The sequence below is a fragment of the Paramormyrops kingsleyae genome, chromosome 6 (assembly GCF_048594095.1).
Source record: "Paramormyrops kingsleyae isolate MSU_618 chromosome 6, PKINGS_0.4, whole genome shotgun sequence".
NCBI lineage: Eukaryota > Metazoa > Chordata > Actinopteri > Osteoglossiformes > Mormyridae > Paramormyrops > Paramormyrops kingsleyae.
Window position 1 is genome coordinate 1,500,603 of NC_132802.1, and position 17,283 is coordinate 1,517,885.

The following is a 17,283-nucleotide window of genomic DNA, read 5'->3' on the forward strand; positions in this document are numbered from 1 at the left end:
TCAGTCTGCTTTGGGGTCCCTCTATTTTGGACGTTGTGAAAGCTTCCATTCTAACTGAGCGCTCTGGGTCCTCGTCATGATGACTGGTAATGCCGTTACTTCCCCGTCTCTAAGAGTGTGATGGTGCAGGGTGTTAACGGCTCGTCATCGCACCGCTTTCCGCCGTCAGCTGTGACCGCCATAGACGCCTATTTATCCTTCTGTCAGTACATGGATTTGCTAAATAATTGGAAAAACAAACTGAAAACTGTTAGATTATTCATAAATATCTACATCACTGCAAAGATGCAGAAGTGGCAAGTTCAGGTTCAGAAAGTACAAATCCAGACCAGGATTTAGTGTCAACCAACCAGTTGAGTATGAAGGTTGTGTCCGAAATTTGGGGGCTGCACCCTTCTAAGGCTGCATTCCAAGACCGAATTCGAAGACTCCTTCAAATGCGGTCTAGAAATGTCGCGAACGATCCAGTAGCAAATGATTCAACATACTCCAAGGTTCACTGCACAGAGGTAAAGTGTGCACGTCCCAGCTAGGCGATAGGAGCGGTGCTTTGTGACTCAGGGGTTAGGGCAGGAACAGCTGATGACAGCCAGACTGTCCCATTTGACGATGCTTTCCGTTCGACATGATTTCCGCTACACCTTCCTAGTCTGCCTCCTTCGAAAGATGAAGCCATTGAATTCAGACACAGCTAAAGAGTCATAGTCACAGAGTATTTAACAGGTTGGTTGAAACAAAATCTTTCTGGACCTGAACTTTCCAACTCTGCTAAGATGTACAAAACTATACAGCATACAGTGCTCACAGAAAGTCTTGGACACTTATTTAATTCATTTAAAATATTGGAAATGTATTGGTTTTATAACAAAATCATTATTCTTTTGTTTACAAAAAATATATATACCACATTATAAACAATAACTAGTTATAAGTAAGACATTCATTTCAAGTAGTAATAAACTGAACCCAAATTATAGCTCTAAAACAGCTGTTCTGTTCTGAGTTAAAAAGCTCACTGGCCAGCAGCTTCACTGGGTGCTTTTTAATTAGTAACACCTCTGCAATAACGTAAAACACCAAAATGACAAGAACAGAATTGAATGAGTCAGTCAAAATCATGACACTTAATAAAACAAAAATATCTGTGCAAAAGACATGTGCAGATATGATAAACATTGCTTGCCAAAGGACTTTTGTTATGAAATCAATAAATCTGCAACATTGTTGCAGAATTAAGCAAGTGTCCCAAGACTTTCTGTGAGCCTGTATATGGGTAGGGAGAGGAATCTGTAGGCTTGGTGTCAAGTCAGTTTATCCACAAGTCGATTAATTGAAATAGATTATATAGCATATGAGCATGCTGGGCTGGCCGTTCTCTGTCTGAAGCAGTGAACATCTGGTGTGTGTTGTTGTGTCTCTCATTAAACTATATATTATAAGATCAGAGTGTCTTGTAGTTTCCCAAGGAACTGGAATAATAAGGTGGAAGCAGTGGTTGTCATACTAGAGAACTGGGAAACAAGCAGATTTTTAGAAGTGGGACACGCTCCTGTCTATTCAGGAACACCTTCCTCTCCACAAGAGGGAGCTATGCATTAAAATAGAGTTAGACATCCAAAATAGTGTTTATGAAATAAAGATGGTTTTAAATGTATGCTAATGATTAAAAGGAAAATCTGATATTTTTTTAAAACGTATTCCTGTTGCTTAAAAATTTGGTTTGAACCATTGGTTTGAATCCCATCCACATAGGACATAGCGATTCTGTATTCCATGTTGCTATATAATGTTGTTTTACAAGGCTTGTCAAGCAGCAGCTGCCCTTATTTCTCATGTGAATCACTCTGTGACTGTTTTATCCTTAGAATTTGCCAGAAACAACACGGGCATTTAAGAAGAAGCCAGGATGGCACCCTAACTTGGCCCCTTGTGTGAGCCGGGCAGCACAACTTGACTATAACTTGACTATAGCTAGTTATAAGTAAGACATTCATTGTGCCCAGCCTCTCTCCTGGCATTATGCAGGGAGCCACCAGACAGGCGTTTAGTTATAGGCAAGTTAGGCGAGTTTGTGGTGAATAAAAGCACATGTAACGCTTTGGGATAAATGTTTTTTAGATAGGTGAAATATTTTAAAATGTCAAGGCATGTCAGACTACCCTGAAAGTGGCTGAGAGGCCTCAGGCCCCAGGGGATTAATGGTCAATGGCTCCAGACTTCCTCAGATATAGTTTTGGCTATGTCACATGACTTTAAGTGTACCTGAAGCCACAACTGTGTTTTATGTGGGTGTTTTGGCACAGCCCTGAAACAAAACACGATTATGCTAAGTTGTGTCTAAGGGCTTAGTCCTCGGATCACACCGCATGACTCTGCATTTCTAGTGTTTAAAACTCAGGCCCTGAGTCAGGCCCATGACAGTGTATGAAAACTTTTGACCCACTGAAAATCCGAAATAACGGAAATAAATCAGACTGTTCGATATCCTTTTGACACTACCTCTTAAGGAAATATAGTAGATGCCCCTCACACGGGAAATGTATGGTGTGGAGTTTGGGAACATTTAATCCACTTATATCACATTGTTCTTATCAGTAGGGTTTCCTATTCTTTACTGTACAGTTACATACCATGCATGCTTTAAACAAACATGTACAGTTAGATAATGGGGTATGATTAGCGCATAAATGGTGCGTTGGCTGTCACTGTCATTATCAGTCCGATTAAAAAAAAGCAGGCAGCCACCTACAGTCTGTCTGTCTGTTGTATGTCGTATTGTATTTCTATTATATTGTATTGTATTGTGTATTATACGGTTTCCTTTGTGCATATGTATATACTGCACTTATTTAATATACTGCACTTCTGATAGGAAACTACTTACCCAAGACTTTCCACTTGTTTCACTTGTTCTAGTGATGTGAAAATAAAAGTGATTTGATTTGATTTCACTACGTATATGACCATGTACCCCGATAATTTCTTTGTGTCGTTCAATGTTTCGTCGTTTGTAAGGCTTTATCTTTTTACACAGTTCGCGAGTCCGACGATGAAACCCGTTAATAGGACGTGAACATTACGGGGGCGGTGCTCCCGCGTGCCTCGCCCCCTCGCGCTGTTACTGTCATAGCGCGTCCAGACCGACGAGCGCCGAACCCGGTTCAGATGGGACGGCTGTGGTGAGGATTCAAACAATAAAAAATATAAAGATAACACAGACTGAAAATAAACATTTAGCAGAGAATATATTCTGACTGCTCTAAACTGCCAAACATAATTCATACCACGTAGACAGACAGTATTACGCAAAGTGAGAATCGGGAAGCCGAGCAGCCATTCGCAACTGACAGGCATCACTGAGCAGCATCACCTTGGTCGACTAGTTTATCGCGGATACACGCAAGCAGCTGGGACATGTCGGACTCTGCGGCAGACGCCAAGTTGGAAGTGAAGCAGGCAAGCAAAGAAGTGAAAGAGAGCGAGAATGTCGCCGAGAGATACTCGGCGATGACCGTGAGCAAGAACACCGACGCGACCGTGGGTGACCTGTCCTCCGCCTTCGCGCCTGTCACGACGCACAAAGCCGTCAAGAAGGTGAGCAGTGATGGGGGCTCCGCATGCCGCAGACCGATCCAGGCATGATCGGAGTCAGCCTGGAGGAGGGCGATCAGGGCAGCAAACGGCGATCAGACATTTTTTTTGGGTAATTGGTCAGTCGCTATGCTCCAAAGGGAAGCGCGTACAGTATGCCTTTCCCGTCCACATGCATCCCGCTGTAGACCTTTGGGAGAGACCGCAAACTTTTCGGTGTCTTAGTTGGCGAAGTGAAGGTTAAGTCATATACCTACCAAACATTCGTTTTTCAATTTCATGTAGGCTACGCTAGTTAGTTGGTTCATCTATTTTATGAAAAATGTATAATTTCCTCATAATCCTCATATTAATCTCAAAGAGTGAAACAGGACCAACAAATCTCAAAAACTATGCTTTTTACTGTAAAAATAAAAATCACTGTAAAGTTCAATACCGCTAACATTGCTAATTTATTTCAAGGTGCGTCGTATTCCTAAAAACTGTGAAAGTGATTATCGATCAGGAACCTGAAAACATTGAGCTCGCTTTAAATATTATATCGGTTGTGCTGTACATACAGGTTACATGGCGGTTTAAAATAACCCAGTTTCCTTAATTGTGGTATAGTGGGACCACAGCAAGTAATGTTATATTCCTTTGAGATTTCCACTTAATAATAACCTTTATTACCACCATGGAAATTGGATATGATCAAATACAATGCTGACCCCCCCCCCCACCCCACAGCATCAGAACAGTTAACACAATTTCATCTCATTCTTCCCGTGTATTTTCACCTTTCCTGCCCTCTTAGATCATTAGTGAATGGTTTGTATGTCAATATAATTATGATGATCATTTTTCCTTTTCACTTGTGGATTACTGTATATTCTGGTAGCCGTCAGAGTGACTCAATCCACTATCTGTTCATTGTTACACCGGTTTGTATAGTTTGTTCAAACATAAGTAACAAACGGTGAACAAGAACAGAATCTTATAAGCAGCACACATGGCTTTGTTGAGTTGTAATTGATAGCTGGTGGCTGGCACAACGTTCCCTCCTCTCTGTTTCATAATGTAAGGTGTTGGGAACAAATGCTGGTTAAATTCCTGTTTGAATGCTACATTACAAAAGAAGATCAAATTACAAGGTCAAGCTTCCTTTGTAACAGTAAGTAAAGATAATAATCAAAATGTTTGGCTGCATATAAAAAGCATTAAAGCAATTAAATATTTCCCTAAAAAGAACTTCTAGCATTCTGTCAGAAACTTGAGGTTGATCAGTAGTTGTTGTTTGTAAAAAATAGATATAAAAAAAGCAAGTGCGCAGTAGGACCCCGTCCACACATTTCCTAAGAGCGCAGAGGTAACGCTGTTTTTTAGGACCACGTCCACACATTTCCTAAGAGCGCAGTAGTAACGCTGTTTTTTAGGACCCTGTCCACACATTTCCTAAGAGCGCAGTAGTAACGCTGTTTTTTAGGACCCCGTCCACACATTTCTTAAGGGCGCAGTAGTAACGCTGTTTTTTAGTACCCCGTCCACACATTTCCTAAGAGCGCAGTAGTAGCGCTGTTTTTTAGGACCCCGTCCACACATTTCCTAAGAGCGCAGTAGTAACGCTGTTTTTTAGGACCCCGTCCACACATTTCCTAAGAGCGCAGTAGTAACGCTGTTTTTTAGGACCCTGTCCACACATTTCCTAAGAGCGCAGTAGTAACGCTGTTTTTTAGGACCCCGTCCACACATTTCTTAAGGGCGCAGTAGTAACGCTGTTTTTTAGTACCCCGTCCACACATTTCCTAAGGGTGCAGTAGTAACGTTGTTTTTTAGGACCCCGTCCACACATTTCTTAAGGGCGCAGTAGTAACGCTGTTTTTTAGTACCCCGTCCACACATTTCCTAAGGGTGCAGTAGTAACGTTTTTTTTTAGGACCCCGTCCACACATTTCTTAAGGGTGCAGTAGTAACGCTGTTTTTTAGTACCCCGTCCACACATTTCCTAAGGGTGCAGTAGTAACGCTGTTTTTTAGGACCCCGTCCACACATTTCCTAAGAGCGCAGTAGTAACGCTGTTTTTTAGGACCCCGTCCACACATTTCCTAAGAGCGCAGTAGTAACGCTGTTTTTTAGGACCCCGTCCACACATTTCTTAAGGGCGCAGTAGTAACGCTGTTTTTTAGTACCCCGTCCACACATTTCCTAAGGGTGCAGTAGTAACGCTGTTTTTTAGTACCCCGTCCACACATTTCTTAAGGGCGCAGTAGTAACGCTGTTTTTTAGTACCCCGTCCACACATTTCCTAAGGGTGCAGTAGTAACGTTTTTTTTTAGGACCCCGTCCACACATTTCTTAAGAGTGCAGTAGTAACGCTGTTTTTTAGTACCCCGTCCACACATTTCCTAAGGGTGCAGTAGTAACGCTGTTTTTTAGGACCCCGTCCACACATTTCCTAAGAGCGCAGTAGTAACGCTGTTTTTTAGGACCCCGTCCACACATTTCTTAAGGGCGCAGTAGTAACGCTGTGTTTTAGTACCCCGTCCACACATTTCCTAAGAGCGCAGTAGTAACGCTGTTTTTTAGGACCCCGTCCACACGTTTCCTAAGGGCGCAGTAGTAACGCTGTTTTTTAGGACCCCGTCCACACATTTCCTAAGAGCGCAGTAGTAACGTTGTTTTTTAGTACCCCGTCCACACATTTCCTAAGAGCGCAGTAGTAGCACTGTTTTTTAGTACCCCGTCCACACATTTCCTAAGAGCGCAGTAGTAACGCTGTTTTTTAGGACCCCGTCCACACATTTCTTAAGGGCGCAGTAGTAACGCTGTTTTTTAGTACCCCGTCCACACATTTCCTAAGGGTGCAGTAGTAACGTTGTTTTTTAGGACCCCGTCCACACATTTCTTAAGGGCGCAGTAGTAACGCTGTTTTTTAGTACCCCGTCCACACATTTCCTAAGGGTGCAGTAGTAACGTTTTTTTTTAGGACCCCGTCCACACATTTCTTAAGAGTGCAGTAGTAACGCTGTTTTTTAGGATCCCATCCAAACACTGTGGTCTGTCAGTGAAATTTCGCCCACCAGGATTGCCTGGGCCTCATGGCAGCTCACTGTTTACATAGATGCGCACGACGCAACCTCATCCAGCTCCATATAGAAAGGCAGCCAACAGGCACCATCTGGGCCTGCCTCGTTTCCCTTTCATAGGACACCAGATGGCCAGTGTGGCATGGCGTGGTCCGGCCTGGTCTGGAGTGGGCTGCTTTCTTCACTCAACATTCACCGTGTCTTCCATACCTCCACCTCTATATAACACTTTCTAAACAAGAAGTGCTTATATTCAAAACACCTAAAAAATGTAATTTTAACTAATTTTCCCTAGTCAATTTTCTAACTGTGTGCCAAAGTGGTTATAGGCAATTTTATTTGGGGAGGGGGGGGTCAGACTGTGCAGCTGCGCCCCCTATTGGTATTTGAACATATTTAGTTTAATATGATTAAGCTGACTGGAATCTGGCCCGTGCCAATGCAATATTGTAAAGTTATATTAGTCATTTCAGTGTGTAGTAATAAGTTTTAGTAAATAAATCTATTTATTTGAATGAATGACTGGTTGGGCTCTCGCACTTTGTACCTCCTATGAGAAAGGCCTGGAGTAGCCGTGCAGTGGGTGGAATGTTGCCTCATACCTGCAGAGCTGAGGGAATCGGCATGTTCTGCCCCAACCCTAGATGTATGTTGGAGAGCATACAAATGTACATGACATGTCCTCCCTGTGTTGCACGGAGGGTGATCACCTAATCTACGTCAGGGCTGAGACTATGTGCACGGAGGGTGATCGCCTAATCTACGTCAGGGCTGAGACTATGTGCACGGAGGGTGATCATCTAATCTACGTCAGGGCTGAGACTATGTGCACGGAGGGTGATCGCCTAATCTACGTCAGAGCTGAGAGTATGTGCACGGAGGGTGATCGCCTAATCTACGTCAGGGCTGAGACTATGTGCACGGAGGGTGATCACCTAATCTACGTCAGGGCTGAGACTATGTGCACGGAGGGTGATCGCCTAATCTACGTCAGGGCTGAGACTATGTGCACGGAGGGTGATCGCCTAATCTACGTCAGGGCTGAGACTATGTGCACGGAGGGTGATCGCCTAATCTACGTCAGGGCTGAGACTATGTGCACGGAGGGTGATCGCCTAATCTACGTCAGGGCTGAGACTATGTGCACGGAGGGTGATCGCCTAATCTACGTCAGGGCTGAGACTATGTGCACGGAGGGTGATCGCCTAATCTACGTCAGGGCTGAGACTATGTGCACGGAGGGTGATCGCCTATTCTACGTCAGGGCTGAGACTATGTGCACGGAGGGTGATCGCCTATTCTACGTCAGGGCTGAGACTATGTGCACGGAGGGTGATCGCCTAATCTACGTCAGGGCTGAGACTATGTGCACGGAGGGTGATCGCCTAATCTACGTCAGGGCTGAGACTATGTGCACGGAGGGTGATCGCCTAATCTACGTCAGGGCTGAGACTATGTGCACGGAGGGTGATCGCCTAATCTACGTCAGGGCTGAGACTATGTGCACGGAGGGTGATCGCCTAATCTACGTCAGGGCTGAGACTATGTGCACGGAGGGTGATCGCCTAATCTACGTCAGGGCTGAGACTATGTGCACGGAGGGTGATCGCCTAATCTACGTCAGGGCTGAGACTATGTGCACGGAGGGTGATCGCCTAATCTACATCAGGGCTGAGACTATGTGCACGGAGGGTGATCGCCTAATCTACGTCAGGGCTGAGACTATGTGCACGGAGGGTGATCGCCTAATCTACGTCAGGGCTGAGACTATGTGCACGGAGGGTGATCGCCTATTCTACGTCAGGGCTGAGACTATGTGCACGGAGGGTGATCGCCTATTCTACGTCAGGGCTGAGACTATGTGCACGGAGGGTGATCGCCTATTCTACGTCAGGGCTGAGACTATGTGCACGGAGGGTGATCGCCTAATCTACGTCAGGGCTGAGACTATGTGCACGGAGGGTGATCGCCTATTCTACGTCAGGGCTGAGACTATGTGCACGGAAGGTGATCGCCTAATCTACGTCAGGGCTGAGACTATGTGCACGGAGGGTGATCGCCTAATCTACGTCAGGGCTGAGACTATGTGCACGGAGGGTGATCGCCTATTCTACGTCAGGGCTGAGACTATGTGCACGGAGGGTGATCGCCTAATCTACGTCAGGGCTGAGACTATGTGCACGGAGGGTGATCGCCTATTCTACGTCAGGGCTGAGACTATGTGCACGGAGGGTGATCGCCTAATCTACGTCAGGGCTGAGACTATGTGCACGAAGGGTGATCGCCTAATCTACGTCAGGGCTGAGACTATGTGCACGGAGGGTGATCGCCTATTCTACGTCAGGGCTGAGACTATGTGCACGGAGGGTGATCGCCTATTCTACGTCAGGGCTGAGACTATGTGCACGGAGGGTGATCGCCTATTCTACGTAAGGGTTGAGACTATGAGCTACTTCAGGTTTTACAAACTACTTTAAAACTGAAAGGCTCCTGTGCTCAGCTAATTAGTTCAGTTCTTCTTGTGCTTTTGCTGGTTTATTTCCCTGACTGAAAAACTCATCCAGCTGTTTCACATTAGCATTAGTGACACATGCCTGATTATAGGAGACTGACCAATGAGCACACAGCAAGAACTCAGTGCAAAAGTGAAATCCAGGGTATTAAATGGAAATTCTGCAGTGTGTGCCACACTGTTATGTCACATCTCAAGGGCTGAAAATTTAAATCCAACCACCAATCTGTATGTGGGGTCTGCACGTCCTTCCAGTTAAGCTGATTGGAATGTGGTCTGTGCCAATGTGTGGTGGTCTGTACCCTGTGATCTGTGATGGACTCGCATCTCATCCTGTTCCTCTTCCTTCTCCAAGATAAATGGCTGTAATATAGAAGAATGTTAAGAAAGTCTGGGGAAAATGACCTTATTCAAAAAGGTGACGTGTACATAATGAATCACAAGTCTTTAAGGTGAAGCAGTTAGCATCTCCTGAGATTAGAAGTCATGGCTGTAAATACTCTCTCCTGCCAAGGTCAGCTGGCAGCCTGTGCCAGTGTTTCCCAACCCCCAGACAGTCCAGGTTTTTGCTCCCTCCCAGCCGACGGTACAGTAGGAGCAAAAAGGTGAACTCTATGCCTCCTGCCCAGATGTCGAATTCCTGTGCACTGGAAAGAGATATTTACACTCCTCAAATGTCAGGATAAGGCCACGCACACAGCAGCCTGTATGCAGACCTGCAGAAACCGCGCCTTCAGCCTCAGTGGGAGGATCGCCAGTGCATCCATGGAGGATACAGGACAGGCACGTGAGCAATACCTCCAGCCAATAAAGCCAAAAAATGAGGAACTTACAGCTTTCCTGGCAACAGGTAGCTCTAACCAGTGGAAGCAGGATCTGGCACAACCCGATAAAGAAATGCAAAGTCAAACCTGAGGCTCAGGCTGATAACGCTGTGAAATAAAGCGTGGCTTGCGTTGACACGCTGGCACACGTGTATCTGTGTTAGCAGCAATCAAGCGGAACACTGCACTGTGTGCCTTTAGCTGTCAGGAAGTGGTTTAAAACACATCCTTTGGTAGGCCTCATTAGGATGACATTAATATGGAAATTGTTAAACCATAAACAAAACTGTTGCCAGTGTTGTATTTATCTCTGCCATTAAAATTCATTAAGAGAGTGAAATATTACTCCATTAGGCTGAGCTGCTGAGGTGCAGTGTGTTCAGAGAAGATACATACTGAAAATGCACAGGAGCTCCTATGTCCTGCTTCTGACTGTGTTACCGTTTCGTTTCTTAAAGGATGTTTCTTATGCGTCATTCTGAGGCTAACCTGAATACTCAATCCCAACATTATAAATACAACTTAACCGGTTAAAATGAATTGCAGTTTTAGCCTCCGGTGGCTGGAATAGACGCTCAGTAGATTTAGTTGGTGTTTTGCGTCCACATGGCGGTGATTGACAGATTACGGCAATCGTACTCAGCACAAGCTTTCCTCCCTTGTTCCTCTCATTCGTAGTGTTGAGTGACCTCCAGTGTAAACATCATCTTCTGAAATGTATATTGTGTAGATACAGAGGTGTCCATTGGGCTAGCAGGCTAAGGACACGGTTACCTGTTCATTAAGGTACTTAACCCGAACCTGATTTTGGTCAGTAGAAAATATCCAATCGTATCAATGGGGAATGTGTAACACTGTATGAATTGCATCAAATAAAACATCAGTTAAGCAGGGAAATAGAGTAAGTAAGGCACTGGTTTGTCTTGCTGTTGCTATCACAAAATCAAAGCCTTTTACAGACTTGGATGCATGTAGCCCTCTCCCTTAAACAGTAGCTTGGTACAACAAGAGGATTTGTGTCATGAAGAGATTTCTCATTCCAGCCACAAATGTATCTCTAGTAGAATGAGGTGCTCCTTCAGAACTCATTTCAGCTGTTTCATGTGGTTTAATGAACTGAAACACCAGCCGCCTCCCATGGCATTAGTGCGGGGGGGGGGCAAACCTGTGGCTCGCGAGCCGCATGCGAGTCTTTTCCGGCTCCTGGCAGCTCCTTGGGATATCAGTGTTATGGTTTTTTTCTTGGTCATCAGTTTTTTTTTTTTTGTTTAAAATATATTTCAGATAAGTCAATGTACATTAGAATATATAAAGTTGGCAATATTTTTGTAAATAAATAATTTTTGTTGTTAAATAAATAGTTTTTTTGTCATATGACTGGTACTCGTTCATACGCAGAAGTTTGTTAGCCAAGCTAGCTTGACTGAATCACCATGACAGAGGCTGGAAAACGTAATGCTAAGTGCAAATACGAAGAGGAGCACAGGACATTTTTACCTGAATGGGAGGAATTGTATTTTTTTTTTGTGGAACGAAATGGGAAAGCCTTCTTTTTGGTATGCCAGACTGCACTTTCACTTTTTAAAGCTTCAAACCTGGAGCACCGTTTCACCTCACCATGCTAACATGACACAGGAGTTTCCCAAAGACACTGAACTTCACAAGCACAAAGCAGCCATGTTGAGACTTCAGTCCCACTGACTAAACGGAGGTAAGAAATGATCCATGAAAGCTGTTAGGCTATGCAGTGCAGCAAGGCTTTTAGGCTATGCAGTGCAGTAAGGCTGTTAGGCTATGCAGTGCAGCAAGGCTGTCAGGCTATGCAGTGCAGTATGGCTGTCAGGCTATGCAGTGCAGTAAGGCTGTCAGACTATGCAGTGCAGTAAGGATGTCAGGCTATGCAGTGCAGCAAGGCTGTCAGGCTATGCAGTGCAGTATGGCTGTCAGGCTATGCAGTGCAGTAAGGCTGTTAGGCTATGCAGTGCAGTAAGGCATGTGTCGAGAGGCTCTTTGCAATAGTGTGGGTTTTTTGGCTCTTAATCCTGGACTGGTTGGCCATCCCTGCATTAGTTTAAACAGTAACCTCAACATTTTAGTGTTTTGGTTCCTGGTTTTCAAGCAGTATTGTGTTATTATTGCTTTTCTGCTATGGGAATAAATGAATGAAGAGACCAGTGTAGAGAATTATTTCTCCCAGGTGGTTCAGGCAGTGACAGATGGCTTTTGAGTACATGATGGACCTGATGGTCTCCTGAGTCCCATGTCAGGAGCTAAATTTGGAGTCTATAATTATCATAATTTCAGCTGGTTATAGAGCTGCTGAATCAGCATCTTCCAGGGAGAAGTTGCCTATGGCAAGAGGTTACATGAGGTGGAGGTAATCGGCTCCTCCAATCAGAATGATGTTCCAGCACTGCGCCACCAACCATCTTTGATGTCAGTACTTCCTGGCAGGCTGCTGGTGTGGACACCTGTGCCCAGGACAGAAGCAGCAAGGTAGAACTAGGATGGGGGCGATACCTGGCAAGGTTCCACAGTTCCTGTCTTGATGGAGCTTCCCAGCACAAAACTGACATTTCAGGAAGCTGCTCCCTTTATGGCTATAAAGGGCCTGAAATGGCTTCAGGGCCTGGAGAGTTTTCAGGTCTGTGGGCCTTTCAGATATGGCCCCTCTACCCCCTCTGCCCTGGCCGCTGTGTTCAGTAACAGGAATTGTGTACCTAATCACAGCTGCCTTTGATGAAAGTGATTAATGAGCTTTGATCCCAGTATAGAGAACCAAACAGCACAAAGCAGTCATTTGTGAGTAACGGAGCGGGGGAGGAGGTGAGCGGGTCAGTACTCCTGCTACTTAGTGCCGAGAAGCCCTTGGTCTTTGTTGCTCGGCAACTCTTCAAGAACAAGGTCCCTTCAAGGACAACATGGGTTTGTATGCATATGGATTCTAGCAGCTTCAGAGGTGACAAATGTGCACTGGCTGTAGGGAGCTTTACTTCAGCCCTGAAGTTGTTTTTTACTCTTTTATCAATCTTTCACTTTTGGTTCAAAAGTAACTCAGATGGGTAGTTATAAAGCGCAAGAGTCTGACACATTAAATAGTCTCTCAGTTAACTGTTTAAATATCTTTTAGGCATACTTGAATGAGATATTTTGGACACCTGTTATGTGAGTTAAATATAAATGTATAGTATGAAATTGTAACTTGACCATTTAATCAATATTCACAAGTATCAACTATTGATGTAAATTTGAAAGGTAATGTAATCTGCTCTGGCTTTGTAGCATGTGAGGTTTGCTTCTCTATTCTCACTGGGAGATCATCATACTTGGAAGGATTTTCTTATTATGTGGTCTCAAAGCATGGTTGCATTTATGGGATTACATTGCCAGTCTGCTGTGGACCCCCCCCCCCCCGGCGCAAATCCAGCTTTGTCACTCTAGAGGCACTGGAGGCAATTCTCAGGAGCCGGATGAGAGCGGATTCGCCATGTGCGTGGACTGACATGCCACCCACTTGCTGCAGTAACATGCCACAGTAAAGCTGCCGTTCAGCACAGCTACCCTGTCGTGAGGCTTCCATTAGCAGGTGCTGGTGAGGTAGAGCCACAGAAAGACCAAACGCTGCATTCCATGACAAAAAGTTCTTTCTAGCATAGGGTGACTGGATAATCTCTTTAAGGCCGGACACTCTGAGCTACTTCAGGCTTTTCAAGTTACTTTAAAACTGAAGGGCTCCTCTGCTTGGCTATATAGTTTAGTTCTTCTTGTGCTTTGACTGGTTTCTTTCCTAGATTGAAAGGCTCATCCAGCTGTTTCACATTAACATTAGTGACACATGTACAGGAGACTGACCAATCAGCACACAGCAAGAACTCTTATTATAAGAACTGCTTATGTGAAATCCAGGTCCTTTTAATTGAAATTTTAGCAAGCAAGCCCACTCTTTCTTTTTCTGTAATGTTAGTAGCCCAGGGAGGTCGGGCAGCCAGTTGACCTTGGACCCCGGGAGGTATTCTTTCTCCTTGCTTGGAAGTTTTTGGTTCCTCTCCTCTGTTATCACCTGGCTTTCTTTCATTTCATTGTCTTTCCTTTTGTCTGTTTTTGAATTAAATTGTATTATAGATATGGGAAAGTATCACAACACAGTTATGGGGTGACTCTTGTGAAAGGTGCTTTATAAAATGGAATTGAATTGGGTTGAGTTGAGTTGATTTGAACTGAATTTGAATTGAATTGAATGTAATTGAATTGAATTGATACATATATCCAGTCCTAGCTGAAAGTGTCCACTCAGACATGATTTGCTTGGTCACCTTATTCTAGCACTTCAATCTCTCTTAATTGCATGAGGCAATTCTCTGTCAAAGGCATTACTTCCAGTCTCAGTTCATGGGCACCATTTGAGGCCATGTGGTCTGTGCTGCAGAGAGTCTCCCATGCCATGTGACCCTGGACCTGTAATCGGAATCCCAAACCAACTATTTTTTTTGCAGAATATACTATATAACTGCACATACACGAAGCTCCACAGATGTATAACCTGTAAACAACCCTTTACTCTACTGTGTTGCTCCCACGTCTGAGGTGCTGCTATGTCCTCTGCTTTGTGCTTTTGCCCAAATGTACGGAAGTTAACAGGTGCTTTTGTAAAACAAGTCCTATACTTTACCCTTGTATGGATATTGATTGTTAAAATTGGTTGTTTGTCATTTATTCTAAATAATTTTAATTTTTAATTAAGTTTAATAAAAGTCTAGATGTGTCTTGGGACACTTATTTTCATCTAGACACCTGTAAGTCATCCGCTGGCATCTATGTAATTCTAAACACTTAAACAATATGAGGAAGGGTGCGGTTGTACTCCAATATATCACAGCTAATAAAAATCCTAATAATTATAATAGTCATGCGAGACTTCTGTTTTATTTTGCTTCGATTCCACAGGGTTAAGTTTAAGTAACGGTTTTTAGATACATGCGGACACTGCGCCTCACTCTGCGTAAGAATGAATTCTGAAGGCTTCAAAGCAAAAGTGCAGCAAATGCAAATAATGATGGTTGATGATATCACCAATTCACCATGGTAACCGGCATCAACATGCTTCGGACTTAAGGCAAGGACAGAAGTGCTACAAAGAACAAATGAGAGAAATAACTTTGATTATTACTGTATGATTACTATATGTTCATCATGACTGTTGTGGAATGTTCTAGACATAATAATACATACAGTAATAAGATGGATCTTCTGTCACACTGACGGCAGTGGTGAAATACATACATATGCACATGACCGTGTTAGTCATCCCTCGCTTAAATTCCTGGATAACAACCACTTGGCTGCTAAAGGTAACTGAAATTATGCTCTCACATCATTTGTTACCCATCTGCCTCGACTGTAGAGCCGGTAGGGTTCCCTGCTCTAGCAGCGGTGATGTTTGGGAAGCTAAGTGCACTGTGATTGCATCCCTCGAGTTACCGTTGAAGTAGAAGTTTTGTTTTTGGGTTATATTTCTTGATTTTCTTTCACTGAGTCAGTCATTTGGGACAGAATACAATTAAATTACATTTTTTTAAATCTCAAAATGAAACCCTAAAAGTTCCACATCAGCCTTTTTGATAGAAATATGATCACCAAGGGTTTATTTTGACACAAGCTTGTCAAAATGAGGGTGAATGCACAGCATTTTTGCGAGCTTGTAGAACATCATGCAGGGTTGTTACTCGGCTGCAGTAAGGAAATTGCAGACCCCAACATGGGATGAGAAGCAGCATCACCCCCTGTGAGATGAACCTCCTGCTTATGCACACTTGAAAGCCTCGTGGAACTTCAGCACTAAGCACATCAAAGTTTCTCTGAAGAGCTGTTGGGGAAAAGGGCACCCTTTATCCTTTTGAGGGTTTGTGGCTTTTTTGGTCAAAAGTCAGGTGACCTGCAGAGATACCCCTTTGTTTGAATATTTCATAAATCAATGGAATTGTTGACAACATGAATGATTTTTCAGGCACCACCTATTTCACAATTTATAATTGTGGCATTTAAACCAAATTCTGGAAATACATTGTTTGTTCCACTGTGTAGCTTTAGGTCATACTACACAAGTACCATCACTTAATATGAAACAAACTTCTGTCTGAAAACAGTTAAACCTGTCTGTATAGAACTGCACAGCTTATTGGACAGTGAGTACCTGCATGTATGTGCTTTGGAAGATTCTTTTAGGTATTCCTATCATATCCCTGCCAGTCTCCTCCCTGGCATGGCCCTAACAAGCCACACCTGTTACTTGTTTACCACTCTTGCTTCTCGTTCCTATCCCTCATGTGGAAATCACTCCCAGCTGCCTCTCATTTGTACTTAAGTACCTGTATGTTTCGTCATCCCCGGTCCAGTCATTGACATCAAACCTTTGTGTTGCCTGAGCCCTTCTTTGCTTCTTCCTCCTGTTTTGATCCCTCACAATCTTATTTCCAGTCCATGTTCTTTGAGCTCTTTGTTTTGCCACAGCGCCTGCCCTTGAGTCATTCGTTCAAGTCATGACAATTACACTCTGATATCTGTTGCCTTGTACCACGTCATCACGACATGTCAGGTGAAATGGTGAGTTTATGGACAAAAGCTTTTCTGGGAAGAAACTAGGATGACGAGGACAGCATCAAGGACATCGCAAAGGCAGTGGAACACGGTTACCACACGCTGTTTCCATGCACACAGTTGCTATGGAGATTAAGCGTGAGCAGAAACTGTGGAGGACTTTAGGAATTTGGACGTGATGCTACATCAAAATAAGATGAGCATCACTGACACCAGTAATGACATTTGACTAATTCACCTGATTCATATAAAGGTTATTAGTGCTGTTCTCATTGTGAGCAGCGTGTTGGAAAGGTCCTGTGTTATTCCAGCTTTAAACATGAGCCCTGGTTATAGAATCAAGATGCTCTCTTGTGGGTCTGGGTGACAGGCAGCTTGCTGTGTCTGACCTTCAGCGCGTGAGTCATGGCCGAAGTGAAAAACCACAGTGGAGCGTGAGATGTGACGCATCACTGCTGGAAACGTTTCCACGATGATAAAACATGCTTTGTCTTCTGTGCTGTCCAGGGATTCGTCGAGCCTTGAATTCCTTCCCATGAATGTGGTTATGTTAGTAGTTATCGCTGTTTTGTGTTATTTTGACAACACTGAAGACTTCGATTCATGGCCAGCCACGCTGTATTTTCATGAGTGGTGATAACACCTGACCTTGAAGAAATAATGACATGAAAACACATTTCTGTAGTTTACTAAACTA

At 44.0% G+C, this 17,283-nt stretch overlaps 1 protein-coding gene across 3 annotated transcripts in view; it reads left to right on the top strand.

Moving 5' to 3' along the window:
* The first annotated feature begins 3,119 nt into the window (after positions 1–3,119).
* ahcyl1 (adenosylhomocysteinase-like 1) overlaps positions 3,120–17,283 on the top strand; it is a 36,212-nt gene continuing 22,048 nt past the window's right edge. For all 3 annotated transcript variants that reach the window (XM_023793485.2, XM_023793487.2, XM_023793486.2), the window contains exon 1: positions 3,120–3,594. In XM_023793485.2, the coding sequence (XP_023649253.2) occupies positions 3,415–3,594 (180 nt within the window). In that variant the 5' untranslated portion in view covers positions 3,120–3,414. The remainder of the gene's footprint in view (positions 3,595–17,283) is intronic.